This window comes from Amblyomma americanum, chromosome 5 (assembly GCF_052857255.1).
Source record: "Amblyomma americanum isolate KBUSLIRL-KWMA chromosome 5, ASM5285725v1, whole genome shotgun sequence".
Lineage (NCBI taxonomy): Eukaryota > Metazoa > Arthropoda > Arachnida > Ixodida > Ixodidae > Amblyomma > Amblyomma americanum.
In genome coordinates, this window is record NC_135501.1 from 49,846,232 (window position 1) to 49,873,176 (window position 26,945).

At 46.2% G+C, this 26,945-nt stretch overlaps 3 protein-coding genes across 7 annotated transcripts in view; 1 reads left to right on the forward strand and 2 right to left on the reverse strand.

Annotated features, from left to right (window-relative positions):
* The window catches only part of Xpd (general transcription and DNA repair factor IIH helicase subunit Xpd), a 71,405-nt gene extending 66,738 nt beyond the window's left edge, over positions 1-4,667 (reverse strand). Inside the window, exons 1-3 of the mRNA XM_077664816.1 lie at positions 4,373-4,667; positions 3,052-3,151; positions 1,781-1,858 (exon numbers count right to left, since the gene is read on the reverse strand). Coding sequence (XP_077520942.1) covers positions 1,781-1,858; positions 3,052-3,151; positions 4,373-4,377 — 183 coding nt within the window. The 5' untranslated portion in view covers positions 4,378-4,667. The remainder of the gene's footprint in view (positions 1-1,780; positions 1,859-3,051; positions 3,152-4,372) is intronic.
* Arl2 (ADP ribosylation factor-like 2) lies at positions 4,664-17,691 on the forward strand. Its single transcript, XM_077664823.1, has 5 exons — positions 4,664-5,280; positions 5,990-6,100; positions 9,496-9,658; positions 12,684-12,764; positions 14,511-17,691. Exons 1-5 carry the CDS (start codon positions 5,216-5,218, stop codon positions 14,646-14,648), a joined length of 558 nt encoding a protein of 185 aa, XP_077520949.1. The 5' UTR covers positions 4,664-5,215; the 3' UTR covers positions 14,649-17,691.
* Positions 17,692-19,585: 1,894 nt separating this feature from the next.
* Positions 19,586-26,945, reverse strand: part of Snx6 (sorting nexin 6) — a 32,556-nt gene continuing 25,196 nt past the window's right edge. For 4 of the 5 annotated variants that reach the window (XM_077664821.1, XM_077664818.1, XM_077664819.1 and 1 more), the window contains 2 exons: positions 25,048-25,133; positions 19,586-19,791 (listed from right to left, as the gene is read on the reverse strand). In XM_077664821.1, the coding sequence (XP_077520947.1) occupies positions 19,729-19,791; positions 25,048-25,133 (149 nt within the window). In that variant the 3' untranslated portion in view covers positions 19,586-19,728. Of the gene's footprint in view, positions 21,426-22,371; positions 25,134-26,945 lie in introns of all 5 variants that reach the window. The other variant, XR_013314806.1, reaches the window with a different exon arrangement.

A 26,945-nucleotide genomic window follows, 5' to 3' on the forward strand; every position in this document is an offset into this window, starting at 1 on the left:
TCTTACGGCCGGGATGGGCATCGAGCCCTATGCGCTCACGCCGTACCGGATGAACGCCAGCGACGACACCACCCCGAGTGGCTCCGGAACTCCCAACAGAAGGAGGCAGCAGAGGAAAATTGAAACCATATGTGCGAAGGCAATGCCTTGGCTCGCTTGCCCGAGAGGGTCGCGCGGCGGCATGAGCAGACGATTTTCACGGCTACCAGAAGTGTGCCCGTGACGTCGTGGCTGCCGTGGCTCCAGCGAATGAGAGCGTGTGGTGGCCTGGTGACGTCATGGGTACAGTGACGTCTTTCTTCCACGATTTTAGTTCCAAAATCGGTCACTACGAGCACACCGATCGGCCCGCGAATTTTAAAAAACACGTTTTTTCTTATTTATGATAAATTGCCGGCTCAGTTCCGAAGACTTATTCTTGGTGTGAATGCTTATTAGCATCATCTCTAAGCATTTAAAAAATTTACAAGCGACTTTTTATTCATTGCAAAGTCCCTTTAACAGTGAACAGTGGTTATAGGCCATTTCCCCTCTTTTTTATTGAGCTACTTCAGCAAAACTTATCAATAAGCATGATGTGTTTTGCGAATGTCAAAAGTTGAACAGGAAAGCTCTAATGAATGTCCTACATACTAAGTGAGCATTCAACAACACACCTCGCAACCTAAAATTCCAGCCTGTGCCCACGACTCACTTCATCCTCCAACACAAATGGTTTTGATGGCGAGTGCAGGCTTTCTGACCTGTCACAATGGTCCAAGTGAGGCCCATCAGTCGCACCGATGAGTAAACCTAAATTAGATTCTCGACATGAATCGTTTATGGAGTGCGTGTTCCTTGAAAAGGCTCTGTCCCCTTCTCCTGTGTGTAAATGTTTTTCCCTCTCTTGCAGTGCTCACTGTGCCTCCGAGAGAGTCTTAAACAAGTACGGACAACAAATTTTAGTTGTATTTTCTCGTTATAGTGATACACAGCACATTAGAAAACATAAGACAACCATGTGGACTGTGCCAACCAATGGTAAATAATTTATAATTGAATATTTTTTCCCTCATGCTGTTTCGGCTTCAACAGCCAAACGACGGCTGTGAAGTGCAAGACACATTAAGGTCACACAAGGCATACAAAAACTGCAGAATGGTCGCTGCTTTCTTCGTTTTAATTCACATCAACTATTTGCGCAGGCTTGCTCACAAGTTGGAATGACAAAAAATCAGCAAGTAGCAATTATATCGCAGTTTTTGCATGCCTCACGTCGCCTGAATGCATCTTGTTTGTTGCAGCCACCATTCGGGTTTAGAAACCAAAACAACGCAAGAAAAAAATTCAATCATAAGCGATTCAGCTGCTGTAGACAAATTCCACACTGTGACTCATGTGTACCAATGTCCAGTGCATTACTCTAAAGAAAAAAATATGCATCCAAAAATTTGGTGTTCCTACTCCATCAAAGTGGCTGCAAGGTACCTTTCGTCCAAGACACAGCTCCTTCTCTTTCATGACCCTTCCCCTTGGCAGTAGTAGGGTGCAGAGAAAGCCTAGAAGCAAGCCTGTGCTTGCAGTGCTCATCTAACCCATTCCCTAATCTTTATATTGTATTTCTATGAAGGCACAGCCGTGAATGTGCTGTTTCCGCCTCTTGCACAGGAGAACCAGGCAGGCAATGGCATCACCCCATCTCAGTGATGAACATGGCAGGAGCCACCTTGGCACACTAAAACACATGAACAGCAAAAGTCTGACAAATGAGGGCTGCCACCACTGATGCCCAGTCACCAACCTTCTGGTAGGCAAGGATGAGGGAGAGGAGAGTGACAGTCTTGCCAGTGCCCGATGGCATCTCCAGCACCCCGTGACCCTAAACCAGAAAGGTAGAGACACCTGCCTATCAGCACATGTAGTAATCACCAACACATCCTGGCTTTGTGCATGGGATCACACAAAGACTCTGTATACAGATGTGAGAAACATTAAAGGGAACATGCAGTCTACACCCAGGAACTAAATTTATCCTAACTTTCGCATTAAACTGCGTAAATTCAACAGAGATCATGCTGTCGACAGGAGAACAACTTGAAAAGGAACAACAAGTACACTTCTCACTAAAGGAAAATTCATAGCATGAGGCGTTCCATTTCATGCTACTCAATTCTCTGTATAAAACAAGCTCCAAACAGGCACAAAGGAAGGTGCAGCAGGCATTTCCAGGATGGCTAGTCTCACAGGCTGCACAGCATATGCGCCTGGCATTGATAACACCTGACAGATGGCACTACTGGTCCATATTGTTTGTGCTTTCAACACTATTTTAAAACAGATTTAACTGCCACATATGCCACAGCTATGTGGAACGGCACCTTTCTTGTGGGGCAAGCCCCATTCCATTAAGCCATCAAACTAATAGGCTTGGTCCTCAAAATAAAAAAATTGGCTGTGGTTTAGCTCTGGTTAACCCTAGTTCAATTTCGAAAGCTTCGTTTCCTCGGCATGTCATCTACGCAGCATCTCATTCCAACGCTCTCGATTACTCAAACCGGTCCCTTCCGCAGTTGAAGAGTCACTCTGGGACGTGGCACGATTGTTTTAGCCGCATCTTCGTTACGACGGTTCTCGAGTAGTGCAGTGCGCTCTTCTGGCGTCTCCTGAGCACGTTGTCTCTTCCTTACTTTGTTCTGTCGTTGTTGCGTCTCTTTTGCGCTCTCCGTAACAACTACAATACACTAAGACGAAGCGCATATATATATATAACCCCGCGAGGCGACACCCCCTCTCCCTCTACCTCAGTGTAGCACACCTGGTGGAGCGAGCGGTGACAGCAGCGGTGCCATCTGTTGGAGCGTGGCTACGGCATTGCTAGGCAACAGCGGCTCAAGGTCAGGCCACGAGCGTACGGCTGAAGTGCGCGACGAGCCAAAATGGCTCGCTGGCTGGAGTAGTAAAGCTTTCGCATTAAAATGTTGCATCTGTCCCACATACGACTGGTTACCAATGTTGTCTAACAATCCACTCACGCCTGGAAGCATTCACAGGGGCACACACGACATGACTCACCTTAGCGTCAAGGCACTGCTTGAGCTGCAGCATGTATGCATACTGCTCTGGGTAGATGTAGTCATAGGGGAAGAACACCGACAGGCCATCCACATCGATCCTGGCACCAACACACAAGGCAGGTGGCTTAAAAGCGGCACCAAACACTCGGCTCTCAAAAACATTTATGACTTAACGCTGCTTTGTAAACAACTGGCAACTGCAGAAATTGTTAATTAAATGTAAAATAAACAGAGGGACAGCTAAACAAATTACTCACTAGGTAGCAAAAAGCTGTTTCAAGGATTCGCAGTCAGCTTCATGCTTCCATTTTCCTGTTTACAAGCAAACTAACAGCGAGTTTCAGGGGCACAAAGACCATCGCATGCTATCACAGTTGATGAATGCATACAGATCGCAATAATGTGAAGCCTTTCCAAAGGTGTGTGGCATACTAAATCCGCCACTTTGCTGTTTCACAACAGAAAACCTCGTTTCAGCATATTTCAAGAAATGATGCTGAACCTTGAATAGTAAAATTTGCACAGCCTCTGGTTGCATGCAGCACGACTGATACTAACCGAGAGTGTGTCTCTTCTAAACTAGCCAAGATATGAACATGGTGTCAGGCAGCTTGAATTTATTATGGTTGCACTTTTGGTACAATACATTTGTTGTGCACTGTAATATTGAGAAGCAGCTGCAAACTCCTAAAATCCCTAAATCTCCTTGCACGATACAGTCGTTCCGTGGCTGCCTGGGCTAGAGACGCACTTACTAATTCCAGAGCATCACTAAGAATACTACGCTGCTTGATACTATTTCTGAACGCTGCCCCGGTCTACTACTAATATTAGCATTACTAATAGGTACTTCATTAGAAGAAAGCTATGGCAATGCTCGAAATTCATGCTCAATTTTAAGCCTACCCTGTTCGAAAAGTGACAATGTCAAACCTGTGGAGTTCTTCCAAATCAAACCTAACGTTTACAAATGCTCCCGAAATAAAACGCCTGATTAAACAAAACGTCACTGCATGACTTGCGTTGAGCGTTTAAGCTACGAACGGCGCGTCATAGTGCGAGCCGTGCTTCGGACGCAGTCCGGCACGGACTGCGTCCGAAGCAACCTCGTCCGACGACCACTCGGGAGAATCGCCACAGATCGACTAGCACAATGTGAGCACAACTGCATCAACCGCTGCAACCGCACGATCCGCGCACAGCTTACACTGCTCCTGACAACGCGCAAAAGTTGGGAGAAAAACTCAACCCGAGGCACGGTCAAACGTCGCGCGGCTCGGCGGCCAAGCGGAAAAGCGACGCAAAGCCATGTCGCTTACTTCATTCTGAAGCTTGTGTGACAGCCGTCAGAGATGTCTTGCTCTGCCACACACAGTGGAACTCAGTGTCAATCGCTGAGGCACGCAGGAATCATCGTACGCGTAAAAGTGTCACACTGCTTCCGCACCGGTGTTCGTAGCACGTCGCTATACAATCTGCAGTGCGTGCGTGCGTGCGTGCGCGTTGGAAGCGACGCTACTGCGGCTACTGCGCGAGCGCGCTCATACATGTTTGTGGAGTCGCAAGGTCGTCAGCGCCCATCGTAAGGAAAGCCGAGTTAAGCCAAGTACCAACTTTGAAAAACCCGCAGATAACAATGCGCACATTTTAAACTCTTCAGCTAAAATTTATTTTAACATATAATTTAATAATCCTAAAAATGCAATACTAAAGAATAGTTCCTTTTTTTTTTCCTCAATAATATCATGATCATCATCAACACTGCTTGTCATTCGCCTTTCGCTTGGTTCGTGCTGCCTTAACCTGTGTTCAATAGTTTCGCTGGTTTCGCGGCCGTCGGCGTGGCTAGCCGAGTACTCGCCGCCGCTCGTCCTGATTGCTGTGGGTGCCCTAAATAGTGGCAGGTTCAGTGTCGAAAAGTGGCAGTCCGGCAAGTGCCCTACGAGCCACCTGTGCTGTCGAGCGCTCTCGTTTCACTGGTGGCTTGTCGTGCAGCGACTCTGAGTGCCCCCAGTGAACCGGCGTCGGAGTAATTGCACTCGCTGTGCCAGGCAGTTCTGCGGAACACGCTCCGTTTACCGCGCACACCGGCTGACCGGTGCCGCGTCGGACCACGCAAGTTCTTGCAGCAGACTTCGACTGACGATCGACGTCCCTCAGCCATGGGGCTGCTGACCATTCTCAAGAAGATGAAGCGCAAGGAGAAGCAAGTTCGGGTCCTCATCTTGTATCCTAAACTTCGCCTACGACTTGCTCGCTTTGCGTAGATTCGCGCTCTGTCCGCCTGCGCAGCCAAGTAGGTGCGTGGGCGCGGCCTTTGAGAAGAATGAGTGAGTGAATGAACCACTCGTAAAAAGTGACGGTTCGATTACCAGCAGAGAGAAGGGAAAGTGATGGTATGAATAGCCATTCTTGTTATTACGTTCGGCTTTGCCACGCGTTAGTATACGGGCTGCTTGAGGTATCAACGGTCTACTCCTACATTATGCGTCTGCGAGCCAAGCATGCAGAAAACTTGACAAAGAATCGTGTTTCATTGTCCAGTGCAATGCACTCCGTTTCAGGATGCGAGGAATAGATGCAGGCAGTCGTTTATACACCGTTATTTTCGTGTTTTTTTTTCTTTTTGTTTTGCATGCTGGGAGCTTGTCTTAATCCTGTGCAAGGTGTTTTAGCTCCAGACAGGTCTAACTCGGAAAATGAGAGGTTCTAATGCAGCCGATCGAGGTGCCATTCTTTCGTAGACACTAGAATTACATAAATATGAATGTGCTTGACTGATCACTGAAGGAAAAGAAAGTGGCATATTGGCTTGACAGTAATGAATAGCGTTAAGATTAACACTCGCTGGCTAGGCGGTTGGTAAATGAGGTGCAGACGGCATGCTCTATATGGTCTGTGTTACGAGTGCTTTCACCTTAGCCTGATCACTTCAGAGGGCTGGACAATGCCGGCAAGACAACGCTCTTGAAGAGGCTTAATGGGGAGGACACATCTCAGGTGGCCCCAACACTGGGGTTCAGCATCAAGACCGTGGAGCACCGAGGGTGAGCCCCAGAGGGTGCTGCGCTAAATTGTCGCCAATCTATTTTCATTGACACAGTGTATAGAAATTGCAGAAAAGGAACATAGGCCCTTATGGCTAGCATTTCTGGATATTAGGGGAGCCTATGACAACGTTACTCAGGAGCATTTGTGGGACATACTGGGCACATTGGATGTGGAAAATGGAGTAATTAATCTTTTAAAAGATATATATAGAGGTAACAGAGTGCTCATAAAATGGGAAAAAAATGTATCAGGGCCTGTAGAGATACAGCGGGGGCTTAGACAAGGATGTCCTCTGTCCCCTTTGTTGTTCATGTTGTACCTGCAAGGGTTCGAGACCAAGCTAGAGGGGAGCGGACTAGGCTTCAACCTATCTTTTTTCAAGCAAGGGGAATTGATTAAACAGACATTACCGGGACTAATATACGCGGACGATGTAGTGATAATGGCTGACAACAAGGAAGACCTGCAGAAGTTGTTAGACATATGCAGTACAGAGGGAGATAGATTAGGCTTCAAGTATAGTAAGGAAAAATCTGCAGTCATGATATTTAATGAAGAGGGCGGCGAGCATAGAATACAGGAGTTCGTGCTAAAAGTAGTGAATGAGTACAAGTATCTTGGGGTGTGGATAAATAACAGTGCTGAGTATCTGACAGAGCATGAAAAATATGTAATGAATAAAGCTAGTAGGAATGCAGCTGTCATGAAAAATAGGGCACTGTGGAATTACAATAGGTATGAGGTGGTAAGAGGGATCTGGAAAGGGGTGATGGTCCCTAGCCTGACCTTCGGTAATGCGGTCCTGTGTATGAGGCCAGATATTCAAACAAGGCTGGAAATTAAACAACGGGGAATAGGGAGGTTAGCTTTGGGAGCACATGGCAATACACGAAATCAGGGGGTACAGGGTGATATGGGATGGGCGTCTTTCGAGAGCAGAGAGGCTAGCAGTAAGATAGCATTTGAGGAACGATTGAGAAGGATGGAGGAAAAGCGGTGGGCTAGGAAAGTTTTCAGATACCTGTATATAAAGAATGTTGACACGAAATGGAGAAAGCGAACTAGAAAATTGACAAGCAAATATCTGGACAGCAGTAAGGGGGCAAATCAGCAATTATCGGTTAAGAAAAAGGTTAGAGAAACAGAGAGAGCTTTGTGGAAAACAGGGATGCTGACGAAATCGACACTGGGAACATACCGGACCTTTAAACAGGAAATTGTCAAAGAAAATATCTATGATAATTGTAGGGGAAGCTCTTTGTTGTTTGAGGCCAGGACTGGAGTTTTGCGGACTAAGACGTATAGAGTCAGGTACCACTTTGTGCATTGCGTGCGGAGAGGAAGAGGAAACGGCTGAACACTTGATACTTTTCTGTAAAGGGCTTCACCCTACAGTGGAAAGCAGCGGGGCTGACTTACCCAAGGCATTGGGGTTTAGGGATAGTGAAGGGAAAGTGGATTTTAAGAGGTTAGAAGTAACCAAGCGAAGGTTATCTGATTGGTGGCTAAAAGCAAGACAGGAGTAAAATTTCACAAGACATGGCTAGGTGGCTTGAGCCACCGCCCGATGTAAAGGGTTCAGCCGTATCCATCCATCCATCCATCCATCCATCCATCCATCCTTTTTTTTACAAATCCAGTGGCATGCGTTACATATGGGCGAGTGGTACTTGCTGCTGAGCACACATTTGCATTTGGAAAATGCACCTTTTTCACAAGATGTGGCGCCCTCTGTGGAGTGGCAAAAATTCGTCTGCTACTGGTTGAAAACGAACGCACGTGGGAGACGCAGGTGCGGTGCGGTTCCGCAAGGTGCCAACTGGCATGCGAAGTGGCAAGTGTATGCTTGGCAGCTGCCGCCATCTTTCTCATGCACCTCTCACTAGCATTTACTGCACATGCATAGTGGGAACTGGCAGTTTGTTTTCAACCAGTGCAGATGGAGGAGGAGAAGCACGCATGTACAGAGTGGCCGTGTGAAAAAAGCGGATTGCACAGCTATGTCCTATGCAAACAGAGCCAGGTCGGTGACTGCAGCAATCTGCTGACGTGTAAGCTGCAGGTGCAGCCGAGATTGACGAAAGAGTTGGCCAGCAGTAGTGATTTGGACTGTATTCAGCGACTGCTTTTCTTGGCAATGGAGGGAAGGCTACTAGGCAGAGCATCTGTAACTGTGTCATTCCGCTAAATAGTTGCATGATAATGTGCCTGGCCACTTGGCAAGTTGCTCACTGCGTAGTAGTTTTTTTTTTTTTTTATTCGAGAAGTGTGCCATGAGGCATAAGTTGAAAAAAGAAAAGGGGGGAAGGAATGCACGGGATTGAAAGTTAAAAGAAGGAGTGAAGAACCGTTGCAGTCCATCTCTAGTGTAGCTGGTGCCATCTATGGAAGTTTTTTGTAACAAGACATGCCTGGCAAATTCATTGTTGTAATGAAGAAAATTGTTTTTTACTTGACTTTCTGATGTTGAAAGTTGACAGTTGGGTTAGAAATGTGCCTTAGGTAAAAAATATTGATTATACAATGTATATTTTAACCCATATGTGATACCCAAAATTCAGGATTTAAAAAAATTGTAATATTGCTTTTTAAAAATGTCTATTTCACTTCAGGTTTCAGAATCATCCTTTTATTGCTGGAAATAGTTTTCTCAGCACCGACATTTGAGCCGTCCCACAATGCACAATACTTGGCAAAAGTGCTAACTATTACATGTGGTAAAGCTTCAAACATTGTACTGCATTGACTCTAATACATTTCTCATCACATGCGGTGGTTTCATCTTGTTGCTTTTTGCTTTTCTTGCGGAATCACAATGTAGTCGATGGAGCCGAATCTGCTGACTGCTCCCAGAGAAGACTGGCGGCTTTTTCTTAACACACAACACTTGTAAACAAAGAATTTAGAGCACCTTGAACCTGTGCTAGTGGGCATAAGCTTTTATACGATAAACTTTTAAACGGCGTCCTACATGTAGGATGCTAGCCATATATAGGTTAAGAGAAAACTAGTAATTGCAACTGGGGACTATATCTTGCTGTAAAAAAAGAGGAGGCACATGTCAGCTCTGTAGCTTCCTCTCCATTGACAGAAAAAGTTGTCGTGGTGTGTCGCGCTAACACACTCGTTTTAGCAGGCTCACCAAAGTTGCAGCCCTCTGTGTCGCTTGTTGTGATCGGCAGAAATGTTGCATGCCTTTCACACCAGTACTATGAGATTGAACTTTGAGCATGTTCAGCCTATTCGATCCTTCTGATACTGGACCGGCCACTTAGATGGTGCTGTAAGACATATGCTAGGTAACGCGCAGGCATGCCACGGAAGAAACCGTTGTCTCTCTCCAGCCCCACAGTGGGCAGTGCATAACATAACAAGTCGACGGTCGCCGCAGGTTCTGTCTGAACATGTGGGATGTGGGAGGCCAGAAGTCGTTACGTGGCTACTGGCGCAACTACTTCGAGAGCACGGATGCGCTCATCTGGGTCGTGGACAGTGCCGACCGGCGCCGCCTTGACGACTGCCACCGGGAGCTGCGGTCACTCATCTGCGAGGAGGCAAGTGGCACGTTGCCTGTGTCTCTTTGCATTGATAGCTGCACGCTGGCAACTGGGAACCGCAGTAGTGGCATAGTGGTTTGAGCATTGCCTCGCATGCAGGAGGTGCGGGGTTTGATCCCAGTGGCACCGTGTACCCACACAGTGATACAATGGGTGCACGCTTTCCCCTGGCCTGCTGCTCAACTTATCTTAGACACAATGCTTAGAAAATTGGTCTTTGACCACACCTTGTATCAATGAAAATACCTTTTGCCATGGTGCTCATTGGCCACAAATGCCCTTGCGCCATAAATATTCATCATCCACGGTAACAGGCATCAGGGACATGGCGTATCATTGCCGGAAACTTGTATTCACTTGGTGGGTAATCACACTGTCATGAATCCACCCCGGGTCCATGCTGTCAACTGCATTGAGAATTAGACTCGCACTTGGCATTACGACTTGTAATGCGGTCGCAGTGGATGCTCTGGTTGATTTGGCTCACTTAAGTGCAGGCATGCTGAAGGATGGAAACGTAAGCGCAGTGTGCTGCGACACTATGTGTGCCAGAAGTCTATAAGAATGGCAGCAGAATATGGATTCATTTTAAGGCGATGTTAAAAACTTGATAAATTATGTGTCCATTAACTTATCCTCGGTTGCCTTCGAGATATTCAGTGACAATATTTCTAGCAGAAACAGACAAGAATGTGTAAATAAAGGGCTCGTTATGATACACATATGCAAAAGGCTTCTTCCAAACTGACCCAGGCAAGTTACTGCAGCAATCTATTGAGGTACAGTCGTCCCCCCGTTCATGTGGACGACTCGAATCATGGACAATTTTTCCGGGGCACCAAACGTCTTCAATGTTTTTACACCTCAATAATATGGAAACTTGCTGTCCAGACAATGGACTGGGTGAAAATGGACAAAGCCCATTGGAGCCCATGTATTTTTGTCAAATTAATATGGACAATGATGAGAACAAAATTCTGAGTGACTTTGCCAGATTTTCTGCCCTTGGTATTTTGAGTGCAGAACACCAGCAAAAGGCAGTGCAACAAGTGTGAATGCCCCGGTAAAGGCCTTTTTGCTTGTGTACGGTTGCATGAATTACAGTAGCAATGTGCCTTACTATTTTCCGAATTGCATGAACGGCTGCTAAAAAAATTTCTTCTATGTGCCATGTTTAAAACCACATTCAGCAGCTGCCAGCCGACCGAGTACAGAGTTCTTGGGATGTGAACAGTCTTAGCAAAAGACACTTCATCACACCTAGAGGTGCCATCACGCATCTCATGAACCGCTAGGTGCTCCAAACGGGCTAAAATTTGCACCGCATGATTTTAAAGATAATGGCAACACGAATAATGGAGCTAGAGCTTCCAAGATTGCTCGATTTCCACTTCACTGTCCGCCGCTATGCAGAGAAGCAGTCTGTACTCATAAAGCTTTTTTCTTTCATATTTATTTTTGGTTTTCTTCATGATTTGTTATTACCAACGACTCGCTTTATGGACACTTTTGTTCAGGAACCAAAGTGTCCCTATTAACGAGGCACGACTGTATACTGAGCCATGTGCTAGTGCAACCTTAGACAAGCAGGCGAGTTTTTTGGAAATAGTGCACAATGTCCTAGTACGGTCATCTGACTATAGGACCCTTGCCTGTATTCTTCTCATGTAACAATTTTGGAACTAATAAAAATTTATTTTATTTGTAAAAAACAAAACGAAAATAGATTCATGCAATCAACTGATTTATAGAGCAATGCACAGAATGAAAGTAACCCATGTATGTATGAACCATATATAACAAAAATGCATTTGAGGTATTTGAAATGTCAGAAGTCACTACATAACCAGGGTGTAGAAGAAGCACATGTAATTATGTGAGAAAATACTTACAGTGACGATAGTCCTCTGCAGAAGAGCGCACTGACTACGAACTAAAACATCAATCCCTCCACTGCTACTTCACTGCATGCTTACAAAATCTGTTTTGAGGTTTGGATTGGGGAGAGCCAAGGAAGTTTGTGTCAGTCGGCCATTTGATAACACTACATTACCAAGTAACCAAGAAAATGATTTGCTTTGCACCATTGTAGACTCAAACTGGCAAACTGCAATGCAGATAACCAGTGATTGTTAGTTGAGGCACCGGAGTGGATTGCTAAGAACATTGCCAGTTGTTCCGGTGGACAAGGTGAGAGTTTTTATAAGATGCACTAAGCATTTGCCAACTTCTGTGAACAAAACGACATGAACCTTGGAAAATTTGACCGAGGCCTGCTTCTTCACCTCTTGTTTACTTTGTTTCACACATTCAAATACGCCATGCTTATCGCAGTTAAGTGCAAAGATGCATACAAGAGCAACAGAGAGGCCTGATCTCTAAACAGCCATCTCTTGCACTGGTTGCTGCTAAACTGTGCAAGTTAGTACTGCTGCTTGTATTACTGGCCACGTTCAGTGCAGCACCATATTCCAAGTGGAGCTGTGTATCGCTTTGGAGGCTGGAGCCGGTCCCACCTAGTGCGGGACTGAATTCACAAAACTGTTTGTGCCTGACACCGATCACATCTGACTGGTAATTGCTTCCACCGACAAAGTGTATGCAGGCCTGGTTGAATCTTACATGCAGCAGCCTTCCGAATCTGGTCAGTGATTGCACGGTGGCATGGTAAGCGAGAGTTCAGAATCGAAATCATGAAAATTTGCAATGGCAGAACCGCATGGTTTCTTCCGAAAGACAGGGTGGCACATTTTCTTAAGTTTTCATCGTCCAGAGCAAGAAAGTGGAGAGCAGACACCTTGTACTTGTACCCATTAGGGATTGCGGTGATTCTGAGGTGGCACCAGGATTTGAACCTGGTGCCTTGCTCACAGGAAGGAAGTGCTTTTGGTGCAGCCCCTAGCCCTAATTTGGCTCCTAGCCTCTGCAACGCTTCATAGAGTTTGGTAACATGTAGGGCACTGCTGCAACTGACTGTCAGAGGGAAAGACTTCAACGCAGTGATGTCCGTTCATTTTTGCAGAAACTTCTGGGCAGCAGCCTGCTGGTGCTGGCCAACAAGCAAGACCTGCCGGGGGCCCTGCCTCCTGATGAGATTGGCCAGGTGCACAGCATTCCTCTCTTTTTTTTCTGGGCTGCATCAGGGACTCAAAGAGAAGTGTGGCTTAGTGGAGTGTGCTCCCATGGTTCCATCTGCAAGGGACATGGTGCATTGGGTCGCAGGTTATTTGCTACACCATGAAAGCTTCTGACATTGCATATGTACAATTTTTACACGAGTGTAAGTCAATTTATTTTTCAAAATTTAGAAATTTGAAGTGGGGTGTCGACTTACAATCGAAACCAAAGCATGGCACCATAAGTAAAGGTGAAACAAACATGATATCGGGCGTGCTACAGCGTGGTCACGCTTGCATTTTTGCTGCACGGCTCCGTCGCATCGCACTTGGTGCTGGCCTTGAACAGCTGCTATGTCGTCAATGCGCAGAACTGGCATACCCTCCCCGCATGCGGCGGCCGATTGCAGCTATCAATAAGCAGCAAACTGGTACCCTACACGTGGCTGCAGATTGTGGCTGCTGATAAGTGGTGGCGGCCCATAACGCAATCGCTTCTACTTTTAATGGGGAAGCTCAAACGTCCAACAAATTTTCTTTTTTACTTTCAACTGCATGTTAGGCGCTCAAGGGAGCATTGGTAGTTGATGGAAGGGCCGTTGTTTTAATCGAGGCAGCACCTCCCACTTGGAACGCCAGCGGTACCGGGAAGTGTCGGTAGCCGACTGAAGAGCCGACGCCATTCACATGTAGTTTCTTTGGCTCTGACGCATTTTACTACTGCCGGCCGCATTTCACAAGTTTTCAATGTAGTGCTTCGTCAGTCGTCATTTGTACTCGGGATCCGGCAAACGACCGGCGCTCGTTCACGTTGACATTCAAGATGGCTGCCATTCTTTACGCCAAAGAAACGAACAGCTGTGCGCCGGGCCGCAAGTTCGACGTTCACAACAGGTGATACCGGTGTGGCAGCTGCAGGGAGGCAAAATTTTCAGCTGTTCCACGCGATGTCATGGTGTTGCTGTTTGCGAAATGCGGGATTTTGCTGGACGATGACGATAGAACAGCGTGCTGAGGGACCACGGCAGCGATCACGACGGCAGTGCTAGTGAGTACGATGGCGCACAGTAATCCAGTGACTAATACATCTTCATTTTGGAATGTCCCACAGGCACGACCGTGCGCGACAGCCTATAGCGATAAACGGCGGCCGCTGGATAATGCTGTCGCGTTTAACTGTTCAAGACCAAGCTTAAACAGCCTCAAAGTTTGTTTTTTTTTTTCGGAAATTTGATATGGGCCTCTTCGTGCCCATCTTAAATTTTCGTAAGTCTTCGCGCCCATCGCGCCAGAGAGGGTAGGTAGGGGGGTCGGTTCAAACATTAAAAGTTAATCTGAATTTGATATGGGGGGCCAACTTACATTCAAGTCGACTTAAATCGTTTGAATCCGGCACAGCAACAGATGAAAGCCTTGGCATCACTGAGGTTTACAGTTTACAGTCATGTACACTGTATTTAATGAGATAGGATGATAGTTAAGAGGAATAGTGCGTTCACCAGATTTAAAAATTGGTATTGCTTTCGCTGTACACCAGTCATGTATGTTACATCATCATTTTAAACGCTAGCACAAAAAGACTGCGCTTGCTTTACCTGTGCAAGCTTTCATGCATTGCACCCCTTTAATATCGTCGAATTCTAAAACCTCTTCAGTTACCCTTTAAGGGCAAGGCACTGGATTATTTCCTGGAAGTGGCATCTGAGCTGGCGCCTCTCCCACTCCCATTGCAGACACTGCAACTGTCCGCCATCCACAACCTGCACTGGAAGATGCTGGGCTGCAGTGCCTTCACAGGCATAGACGGTCTGCTGGAGGGCATTGACTGGATGCTGGACGACATCTCTAGCCGCCTCTATCTCATGGACTGACTCGAAACCTGTGCGTGTGATATGTGCTTGGAGGTAGACTGCTGTGGTGTAAGACGGGGCACAGACGTCTCGTTTGGCTGCTTTCAGAACAGGACACCGTAAGCAAAGATTGAGGAGGAAGACGTCTTGCCAGTCCGAGCGCGTGCACCGCACGGTTCACCATGATGCGGCAATGTGTCTGCAAAGCCTGTGCAAAAAGGCAAAGCAGGGATGCGCTTGTTGCAGCAGCCCTGTGGTTAACCTGCACAAGTTTCTTGTTTCATGCAGGCAGGGCTTCTGGGAAAAGCAACCTGCATGAACTCCATAACAAGTTGCGCATGGGCAAGAGGAAATGTAAAATGGTTTGTTCGACGCTAACTGGTGTTGATGTTGCGGAAGCTGTGTTGAACAGCAACAAAACGTAACTTACAGCCACATGTACTTGCATTTATTTGTGCACCATAGTCCTATACAGCGCCATAGCAGAGCAGCAAATTCCCATCAAAGGAGGCCCTCCAGCCAATGGCATCAATCAATTGCTATGACATCAAGGTTAATACGTTCATCCCCCAGCACCTGCCAGCCTCCTGTGATGTCGCGCTACCAGGTGTAACGAGATTAACTGCAGTGTCGTGAGAATCGGTCAGCACCATTTTCTGGAGGCCTCCTTTGAGGGGCATCTACCATTTCGTTCTTGAGTTGTATTTAACTGTAACTGAAAGGAGTGCATGTTCGAACTTTCACTTCACATGCTGAAGAGTGACAAATGTTGTCAACATCCATGTGGATATACTGGTGAATAAGTAGTGCTTGCTGACACAATTGCCATGGCTTTATTAATTTAAAACAATAGGTTGTAATGTAAGCATCTTTGCAGCAAATAACTTGAAGACTGCTAGAAATGAAGGCCGACAGGCCTGACGCATTTTCTCTAGATGATTAAGTCACTTATTCAAACACTGCTTGTACCGAATCTCGTTTCTAATTCGTGAGCATTACTGCCCTCATCTTCTGTCTGGCATTGTGCGACGTCACTGAATGGAATGTGGAAAGTAGAGTGAAGAGGAGAAAACACGACGGCCAATCACAGGAGTGGAGAAGGTGGGTGATGGGCAGACAGGAGTGAAGTGCAGTACGTGCATAGTGGGGGAGAAGGTGGGTGGAGGGAGTGTTCAAGTGGAATGAGAAAAGTGACCCCCACGGCCAGGTGCCTGGGTTCCATGAAGGGTGCTCAGAGCATTGAAATCGTGTGTAGATGTCTTGCTGCAAGCCGACTCGTCTGCCACATTCTGTGAATTTTTTTCTCAGTACATAAGCCGCATGCTTAATTTTACAACAGCAACAGAGCTGTTCCCAAAACCAGAACAGTCCAAAGCAAAGGGGAGCAAACTAGTTACATTGCTGTAGATTATCTAGTGCCATTTCTTTGCATATATATATCGACCAAACTATACTTATGATTGAACCCTTTCACGTTCGACGACCACAGCGCAGCCGTCTCTTAATTCACAGAGGTGACCGCAACCGCACTGTGAAGGGCAAGTGGACAAAAAACAGAATAGCGAATGGGAGCTGGACACAGCACAGTGCTTCGCATGAAGCTATACAGTGCTCCGCATGTGGTGAGAGATTGAGGATCCACAGGGATGGAAATGGGATGCGTAGCACATTATGTGCAGCATATGTAGTGTAAACATGTTGGTGTTTTCGTTTCATCTAAGACTGCCCGTAATTTTTCATAGTAGACTTTTTCAGTTGTATGAGCACCTTGGTGTGAATCAGAATACAGAGCACGTGCACTGGTCAACTACAATGTCTAAAAGTAGTCAGCTTTGCAACTATAACGGTTTAACATTTAAAGGTTTCTATAGCTACCTGAAAAACTTCAGGGGGGCACTTTGTTGACCTAAATGCGGTGAGGCAAAAGCATTTGGTGCGGTGTTGCTGCTTGTGTCGCTGATGTGTGGTGAGGATGTTGATTAGAGACTACACAATTGTGGACTCCACTAAACTTTCGCCGACGTTCATTAGCGCGTGCACGCTTGGTTGCTGGAGACACAGAAGAGAGGCACCCTTCCGATCGTGAAGATTGCCTGGGGAGCGCTCCTCTCAAACGATGGTGGCTCCACTCAATGACGTCACATGCATGCACATTAGGCTGAAGCACAGGTGCGTTGTCTGCTGGCGCCTTGCGCATGCGTTCCCAGTTACGAGATTCTACACCAACCACAGGTATATTACCAGTTAACTAATTACTAATTAACAAATAAAATTACAGATCAACTAATTACTATCTAACTGTGAGGACACTTGTCTGCTTACGTAGAAGAATGCGAAAGCATGTGTTTTGAGGAAAGGAAAGGTTTTTGAGAAAAGGATGCAGTAGCTCTCGGATCTCGAAATCTCGGTGGACACTTCAGCCATGTTTGATTGACAGCTATAGTGCGACACTTTTCTGGGGAACATCCCCGCTGGCGAGTCATTAGCATATAAGGCTTTCATCTTTATAATATCCATATCAGTTTTTAGGTTTTCGAAAATTCCAATTCCCGTCGCTGTTGCAGCACAAGGAATTTCGGGCTCGCACACGGGAGAAACCAAAACCGCGCGTCATCCAAGGACGCGCGTATCAGGTTCTCGCATCCCGTTCTAACTGACATGCATGGATATTAATCACGGTGACGTACAAGCCTCTAAATAAGTGCAAAGCCAAACCTTAAAGGTGCTCAACTGAAAGGGGTTCTAATAAAGTTGCAGTATGCCTGTGATGTGAAAGGGTGCCGCTTTCCGAATATCCTCCAGCAAGAATTTTTTTGATGTGCTTTGTAGAATCTGATGTTAATTATCTGTAGTCAAAATGTGAATTTAAGTGTCTTCGCGCCTTTCCCTCACCACTCGTCACTTTTTGCACGCTGAAAAGTCGGCGCTCCTTAATTGCCAGCTCCACCGCTGGGGGCAGAGCTTCCCGACCCGCTGGAGCTACGTTGTTTATCGGCCGTGGCCATGGTATTGCCCGATGTGTGAAGGAATCTAACCAATAAACATGCCAGTCAGCGAGTATGTACGTGAAGCTGTCACCTTGTATTGTTCATTTTATATATATTTTTATCTTTATGGGCTGCCATGGTACTGCGACATCATGTTGTCCCAGAATTAGACTCTCCACTTAAAATTCTGGTGCAATCTCTGATGCTACAGGGACACAAAATTTAATTTTACCTTTAGCATTAAGTATATGGCAACAAAACAGCCCAACATAAACATCTTGGTTATGATGGGGTATGATGTACTAACCTGGAAGTCAAAAGCTGCAACCAGCATCCACTGAGAGTGGTTTGAAATACAGACCTGCCATGTGAAGCAATTTATGTGCTCACGTGAAACTGCTGGAAGCTATCACTGCAGGGTACTTAGTACTGAGCAGGACTATAGGCTGTGCAGGATGATCTGGATCTGAGCTAGTTTGTTCTTATTGCAATTAGAAGAGCAACCAATGGGGGACAGCACAAAGCAAGGAGACACGACAAGTGGTACAAACGATCAGTTGTGTCAGCCTTGTGTCTCCTTACTCTGTGCTGTCCCTCGTTGGCTGCTGTTTTAATTGCTATAAGTGGTGCTCTTGCACTTAAAACTACTGGCAACATCTTACTTTCTCTGCAACAACGCCAAGAAAGGAGACCATTAGCACATGCTGCGATGGAAGTTCTTCTCACGCAGCAACCGAGATTACTGCTCTTGACATCGTGTTCGGTTTTATGGCACTTCGAGGAATTGAGACACCAAATTTTTTGTAACGTGTTTTTGCTCTGGAGTGATGCGTACATTATTAAACATGGATCACTATATGGATTGCATCAGTGCTCAATGCGTAATTTGTAACTATTTTTTCTCCGTAGTCTTTGGTTTCAGCTGCCAGACAATGGTTGCAACGAGTGAAAAATCATGAGGCACACAAAAACTGCAATATAACCTCTGCTTTGTCAAGTTTATTCATTTGAGCTCTTACGTTAAAATGCTTCAGAAGCCGGAATGGCAGCAAGTGAACAAAGCTGTTTATTAGTTTTTGTATGCCTCGCAAGAACTTGGGCTCGCTTGTGACGTCATAACAGTCTTTCAACTGCTGAAACAGAAACTGCAAGAAAGAATACTAAATCCAATTGTAAGTGATATCCTGAGCTAAGCGAATTTCACATGGGCAACTACAAAAGTTTCGGCATGTCTATCCTCTATTGTATGACAAACACAGGGTAAGAAAAATCGGCTATGCTGAGGAACTACTAGGTTTTAAAATACAGCTGTTCCTTCTTTTAGGAACCATACAACTAGCTAAAAGCCTAAAATTTTACTTTCTCCTTGAACAAGTTGTGCTGGAAAGTAATGTGTTCACTGTAAATTGCTGTGAAGTTTTTTCCGTACTTTGCTCTTTCAGAGGAATCTTTCTCAAGGGCCCACACTTTCTTTAACCACATTCACAGCCACCAGCTCTTTAGCTCACGTGTGCTGCATGACTTGAAGTTGGCTGCTCTTAGTAGACCCCGAATTGCATGAAGATTGCTGTAGCAGTTTTGAGGAGCAAAGAGAATCTCGTTATATTGGTACCCTGGGCCTGAATACATAAGAGTTCTGAAAGCGATGAATTGAGGAAAAAAATTTGCATTGTATTTGTGTAAACACTCATTTTTATTCTTGTGAAAGGTATTGCGTGATTGGCATAGTATGTGGGGTTCAACATCCAAACATGGCTGGCCACAGTGGAAGGCTCCGTAATAATTTCAACCACGTGAGGTAGTTTAACGTGCACTCTCATCACATAGCACATGTGCGGTTTCACATTTCACGTCCATTGAAATGCCACCTCTGCAGCCATGATCAAACCTGCAATGTTGGCGTCGGCAGCCGACCGTCAAAAGCCACCGGATCACCGTCGCTGGTGCAAAGCAAAGCAAGACGCACCTGGAAACCTGAATAGAATGCTCTTTTATTTCGCGTATCCAAAAAAGATCTCCCCCGAGTGTGTGTAGCAAAGAAGAAAGCAAAAAAAAAAATATGATACAGGAAAACACTCTGGGCCGGTGGCAGTGGTGGCTCCCCCCCGCACAGTTCACACTTTGACCGGCTCGTTCTTGAGCAGTGCTATGCTGCCCTTGAGCAGCTGCACCTGCGCCTGCAAACACCAAACAGCAGCCCAGGGTTTACCACTAAACAGAAACGAAAAACTGCCATGGTTATGAAATGTGCTCACAAACTCGCTGTGAGCCAACACTCTCGCGCCTCACGTTTTAGGAGCAACAGGGAAGCTACAGTCAAATCTCGATACAACGAACTTCGCAGGACCGCCAAGAATCGTTCGTTATATTGAAATATCATATTAATGAAATACTCTGAAATCAAAGCTAGCTCAGTAAAAGATCATTAATTGAACTCCAAGGGATTGGAAAAAATGTTCGAATTATCGAATGGCCCCGAAACAACTGTCAAGAGCTGCCTGCACCATGGTAAGCTTCTTCAGTGAAAGACTGGGCAATGGTTGCCCGATTCTGAAATGAGAAGAGAGCAGCAATGGCTGTTTTTCACGTTTCCATCAATGCTTCATTGAATGCATACTGTCTGGAGCATCAAAGCAGAACTGCTCCAAAATCGCAAGAGCCTCCCGCATCCTTCACGCTGCAACACAGTGGAGCTGTATTGCTACTGTGCCATATCCATCAAGAGCGGCGCCGTCGCGTGTGTGGGGGCTTCACTGCACAAACAGCGAACGGCACGTGACAAGCACACAGTTTCGGCGCACTTGAAGGACGGGACCATGTGGATGGAAGCCAAGGAAATGGCTCAGCGATGTCGAAGCAGGAAAGAAAACACTAGTGGCGTGCCAATAAGCGTCTGAAACGGTGCTCAGCTGCTCGAGCCATCGTTGCGGGCCGACGCGAAGCTCGGAAAATCAAAACTGAAACTAAGAGCTCGGTCTGCCCTCAGATACAGGGCCGTTCGTTGTCATAATTTCTCTACCGAAAACTGTCTTCGCATGTTCTTAACCCGCTAACGCAGACACCAGCAGAACCAAGAGTTACTCTTCTCGGCACCACGTGAAATTTCGTGGTGCAGTTGAAGACACGAGATAGCGACACCACAAAGGAAAACAAGGCAGCGAGGCTGGTGAAACCTCGTTCATACAACCATACCCTTTAAAAAAAAAAGTCGGAAGTCACATGATTTGCTATAAATAAAGTCCCGCGCCCAGCTTTCGGCACGAGACTGGTGATGACAGCTATCGCACACTGTAAGTCGAGCACCTCGGTAGTGTTTCCGGCGCCATTAATCAGGGGCAAGTTCATAATAATGAGATGCCTTTACTACAAGTGACTAAATGAGTTCCGCACGTTATTCTGAAATGTTTGGTATTTTGAAATTCCTGGTAGTAAAATATTTTTACACTGAAATCATTGGCATACAGGCGGGAATTCTTGAAAAGTTCGTAAATATGAAAAATTCGTTACCGTGAGGTTTGTAGCAACGAGATTTCACTGCACAACTACGAAACATTTTCTGCCGTTGCAGAGTAAATGTGAGAAAAGTGCCACAAATTAGGCCTCATTTCTCAGCTATAACGCAGAACCTAAATACCCTACTGCCCCAAAAAGGGGGAGTTGACAATAGAAGCTTTTTATCACCACGACCTAGAAACCATAAAAACTACAGACACCAAAACCCTCAAATGCAGAAGCTACGACACGTTGCGATCACTAACACCTAGGCTTGTGCGAATAGTCGATATTTTTGAATAGTTGAATGAATAATGCGCTACAGTCAAATCCCGTTACAACGAACACCACATTAACGAACATTTCAGATTAACGAACTTTTAAGAAATCCCACGCCGACTGCTTATAGTTTCAAATGTAAAAATATTTCACTACTACGAACTTCAGAATAACGAACATTTCAGAATAACGATCGTTATTTAATTTCCATGTCATCTTAACAACACCTCAGTACTACGAACTCATATCCCAAAATGCGAGGATTCTTAGATTTCAGTGTATCCGTCACGGCAGCCGGAGCTCCAAGCTAGCAGACGACGCAGCGCGAAGAGCAGGCGCCTTGCAACTTGCTTCCCGCAAAAACCTGAGATGGCGCTGGAGGAGAAACATGCGGGCGGAGACTTCTTTTTTTCCTTCTCCGTTGCGGTACGCATCACGTTTTTCTTGCTTGTTTTTTCAATTGTTCGCGTGCTGTCACCCGTGTCAGGACTGTCCATCTTGTTTTTCTTCTGGTTTTTATTGTGTTCGAAGTGCGTGCCGGCGATCGCGTTGCCATGAGCTCAACAACTCCAACCACGCGGAAGAAGCGAAAGCAGTTTTCTTTGAGTGGGAAAGTAGGCATTCCGTGTCGGCCACAGATGCGTTGGACTGCTTGCGAAAACTCCGCATATTTATAGCCAAAAGCGGCACAGCGACCGGAGGCGTGCATAAGAATGCGGACGGTCTGGAATCGTTCGTTCTGCAGAGTCTCTGCTGCACCCGTCAGAAGACGATCATGGACTATTTCAAATAAATGTGCCTTGTCCGACGATCACGTGTGCATTGTGTGAGAAAAGAGTTCAAGCAGGTACCGTTTCAAAGGTAGGACGTTTGCGTTACTGTAATGCTATTGTTATGGCTAATTTTTGGGCTTTCACTATAACGACCTTTCAGAATAACGAACGTTTTCCCGCGGTCCCCTGAAGTTCGTTGTAACGGGGTTTGACTGTATTCGATATTCGTTTCGATTCTAATTTTGTTATTAGAAAATTTCGAAGTATTCGGCTTGAACGAATAGCCACACGCGGCAGGGAGAAGGCGTTTTCAGAAGTTCGGTTTTGGATTCAGTAATACTTTTCCCAATCCAATCCAAACCAAGCCAGGAAAGCTCAGAACAAAGGCGTTGGTGTGGTGGCATGTGGTGGTGTGGTCAACTGCGTTTAGTGGGTGACTCTGTCTCTGCCGCGGCGGCATTTGATCAATCCCAGCCGCCTTGGACCACTCCAGAGAGCACCATGAGGGACTGGCATGCGGCCAGCAATCAGATTTGGAACTGTTTTGTAAAGATTCCACCGGGAACCGAAGCTCGATGTCTTAAATGCAAGGCAGTCCTGAACGCCCTCCGACACGTATGGCAACAACCCTAGCAACGCATTTAAGGAGACACCCGGACTTGCAAAAGGACTACCAAGAGAAGCGGGATGCACGCGAAAGGTTATCCATGCTCAAGGGGGCAAGCAAGGCAAGTGGTCAACAGCCATCCATAGCCGACAGTTTCCAGCCGAAAATGGAGGCATCTGCCCCAAAAGCCCAACAAATGACAAAAATGATAGCTCGCTTCGTAGCTCGTGGTATGCACCCCTACGACATTGTCGAAGAACCGGGTTCCCTTGACATGATGAAGTTTGTTATGCCGGATTATGCCGTGCCGCCTCAGACAACGTTCTCGAGAGCCATTATTCCGGACCTCTACCCATCAAGCAAAGAGAAGGTGAAAAAGAAGCTCGGGGACATTTTTGCAAATGGAGTGGAGTCGCTTTCAATCACAACTGATGGTTGGACGTCGTGGGCAAATGACAGCTACGTTTGTGTAACTTGTCATGTCATGGAAAGGGACTTCGTGCAGCACGTGCATGCATTGGCTTGCACGGAGATGACAAACTCTCACACTGCAGAAAACCTGGAGCTACCATAAAAACCGGACTGTAGGTTGGACCGGAATACAGGTCGACCTCCCAACTAACCAATTCTGAAATTGAAAAAAATCTTTTTCAATGGAAAAAGTACCAAAAGTCACCCTTGCCTTGAAACAAATGCGACTCAACAGGTTGCACAATGCTGACAGTATTTATTTTCATTTAAATGCTGCTCATATGTACAGCTGGCCAATTTTTTAACAGTATTGCGCGCCCATCGACCCGAGCGTTTCTCAGCACCTTATCATCACGGCACGGAGCGGCGAAAACGAATGAGGTACACGCATGTGTACACATGCGCTTAGTCTCGCTTCTTTCGCTGCTCCGTGCCGTGATCTCACCACTTTCACGCGGACGCATTTGGCAGTCACAGGCAGCAATTTTGCACGCAGCTCCTGGACGAACGCCGCAACCTTTCCTTCCAATTCTGGATACGCTGTGGTCCGCCCATGGAATGATGTGGGAACGGTCACTTTTGTCCAGCTAGTGCTGTACGGCAGTTTTGTACTGCTCCACTTTTCTTTCGAAGACTCAGCTGATGCCATAGTGTATGCCCACAATCAAGCGCACATTGTGGTACACAAAACCATCTTGCATGTCTTGCACTCAGCAAGCTGCAACCTGCTCTCAACTCTTGTTAGAGAAGCAAGGCACAGTGGTATTCACTAGCAGCCCGTGTTTTGTGTGGAACGAAGTGGCAAGTAATGAAAAAGAGTAGGATATATTAAGAAAGGAACACACACGCAACATTACTTGCACAGTTGTTCACAAAGAGTGGTCAGCACTGAGGACATGGCATGAGACCGAGGATGGCTATTCTGTCCACAAAAATTCATCAGTGTACGAGACAACGCACAGACATTTGGCAGTTAAAATTTAAAAGAGCACCCGTTATTTCTTACTTTTCCATGTTCTTGTTCCACCGTTATCACTCCTTGCCATGCTTTGTACGCATGCTATTTGACACTTGTCTGCCTTACGAGCTAGTTGTACAGGAGTACTGTCTTGCTGATACAAATATCACTGGGTCGCAGAAAATATTCAGGCCATGCGGAAATTCCCATAATAAAAAAAATAATCAACATCCATAGGCCAGAGCACAGCAAATTATTTCACAGAAATTGTTTACTGAAAGCATTTATTTATGGCCGGGCTCCTAAGACTCGCTGCTTGCCAATGCCCACTGCATGACTGGCGATCGCAGCGTTGGCGATATATGGGCTGAGTGCCACCGCTTAGCGCTCCCAGTGAATACTGCGCAACTGGCTATGTACGCTCACTACTGCGTGACTGCCGATTACGACGTCTGTGATGGGATGGTTAGAGAGCTCGTGTGTGCGGTTGCGGCTCCCACGTTCCTATCCATCGTAGGGGCGCTGAAGTGTTCCTAACACCTGAAATTTTGCACATTACACACAACGCACTTTGGCCAGGGAGTTTTTCGAGCTCGTATCACCTGAAGCTCGTACAGCCAGATTCGAATCACACTACTGCAGTTGATATATTCTTTATATTCACGTAACAGCAACTTGCGACCACTACAGTGAGTTACTTTGCATCAGGTGATCCTTCCAACTGTTTTTTTTTTTAACCATGGGACCTCCTAGAATGGTAACCTCATGTGCTCACTTTTGAATGTGCACGCAACATTTAATGATCGAATGATTCCAGCCGTTAGTGCCCCATGATACCCAAGTGCAAACGCACCTTGGCATGCTTGAGCTCCAGCTCCACCAGTTCCAGCAGGTTCTTGCGGAAGTTGTTCACCCGGCGTGTCTTGAAGTCAGTCAGCTCTGCAAAGATGGAGACAAGGGCGAGAGTTTCATCCTCAAGCAACACAGATGTCAGTGCGAGCAATGGAGAACACAGCTTCTAGGTGGCCCCTAGCTGTGTTCCAAGACATTCTACCGAGAAAGCCAATCTACATTCTGGCAGCATCCAACCCTCCTCCTGTTCGCAACAGTGTGCCCCACACAGCACAGACTCAGCAGAAGACACACCAGAGTGGTGTGGTTCAGTGGCAGACTGCCATGCATCTCAAGTTTCGTAAAAGGAAAACAGCAGGGCACTGAAGCTGAGAGACAATGCTGAACTAGGAAGTCAAATGTAGAAAACAAAAATTAGACCAACAAAGCACAAGTCAACCTGGGTTTGTCAAAGGTTCGTTACCGTATTTACCTGAGAGTGCATTTCTTTTTACCAAAAATAAAAGTGAAAAGTCGCCGCTTGCATTATAATCGAATATTTGCGGAGACAAAAGCACACTACCTTTGTCTCTTTGGGAAACGAAAAAAAAAAAAATGCAGCATTGGTCGACCAACAAAAGCTCCGAGCAGTCAAAACTCCTCACCGTGGAGACAACACGCTTGCGCACTGTGCACAGATTTGACACACTGTCCTGAGGAAATAAGACAGAAGAAAATGTGCGACTTGAAGGCATTGTAAAGGCCTCTGTTTCATTCTCTGAAAGGTCAGCAGACTCCCTCAACATTCGCTGCCATGCCGCATGCAAATGGCAGTAATCCGCTTCAGGTGCATGGAAAGCTTGGCATAGCTGTTGTATGCGAAAAGGTGCTCTTGCTACTTTCCTTAGTATTGCTATCGGACACTTTTCGGCGACATTGAATTTGCACAAGATGACTTGTACGAATGTTGCTGAGTACAGCCACAGACTTTCGGGAGGCACGACTCACCGCCTGTCAAGAGACTGAGAAGCTTTGTTTTACGAGTAGCCACCTAAAGCACACAATTTAGACAGAACTCCTTACCATCCTATGGGTCTTATCATTATTTTACTGCATGTACATGATTGTAAGTAGACCTATTTTTTAAATTTGAAAATTCGAATGTGGGGTGTCAATTTACAATCCATACCAAAGCATGACGCCATAAATAAAGGCCAGACAAACGAGAAATCAGGGATGTAGCAGCATGGCTGCAATTTTATCCTTGCTCTACGGCTACACCCAGTAGCATACAGCTATTCTGCGCACTTGTTCAGAATAATTTTTTCTTTTTTACTTTTAATTGCACACACTGCACTCATGGGAGTGCTGCTATTCCAATCGCGACGGCACTGCCTCTCGGAACAGCAGCGCATCCGGGGAGTGTCGGTAGCTGATGGAAGAGCCAATGCCGCTCATGCCTCAGGCACAGTTTCTGTTTGGCTCCGTTTGACACACCTGAGTGCCGGCCATGTTTTGCCAGTTTTACAACACAGCTGTTAGGTGCCTGCTCCCGCATTCCGTATCAGCGTAACACACCATCCGACAGGTGGCAAGTTGGCAGGTAGTACTTGAAGAGCTGTGCTCAAATATCACGTAACTATCGTAATCGTCAGCTAGTTTTTAAACGTAGTGCTTTGCTTATAGTCATTTGTGCTCCGTGGCTGGCAAGCATTCGGCACTCGTTCACGGCTATATTCAATATGGCCGTCAATCTTTACGTCGAAGAAATGAACAGCTGCACACCAGGCAGCAAGATCAACATTTCGGAACGGGTGGTGCAAAATTTTCAGCTGTTCTATGTGATGTCGTGGTGCAGTTGTTTGCCAAGTGTGGGATTTCAGAGGGCGATGACGTGCTGTGATTGTTTTCAAAGTGGAG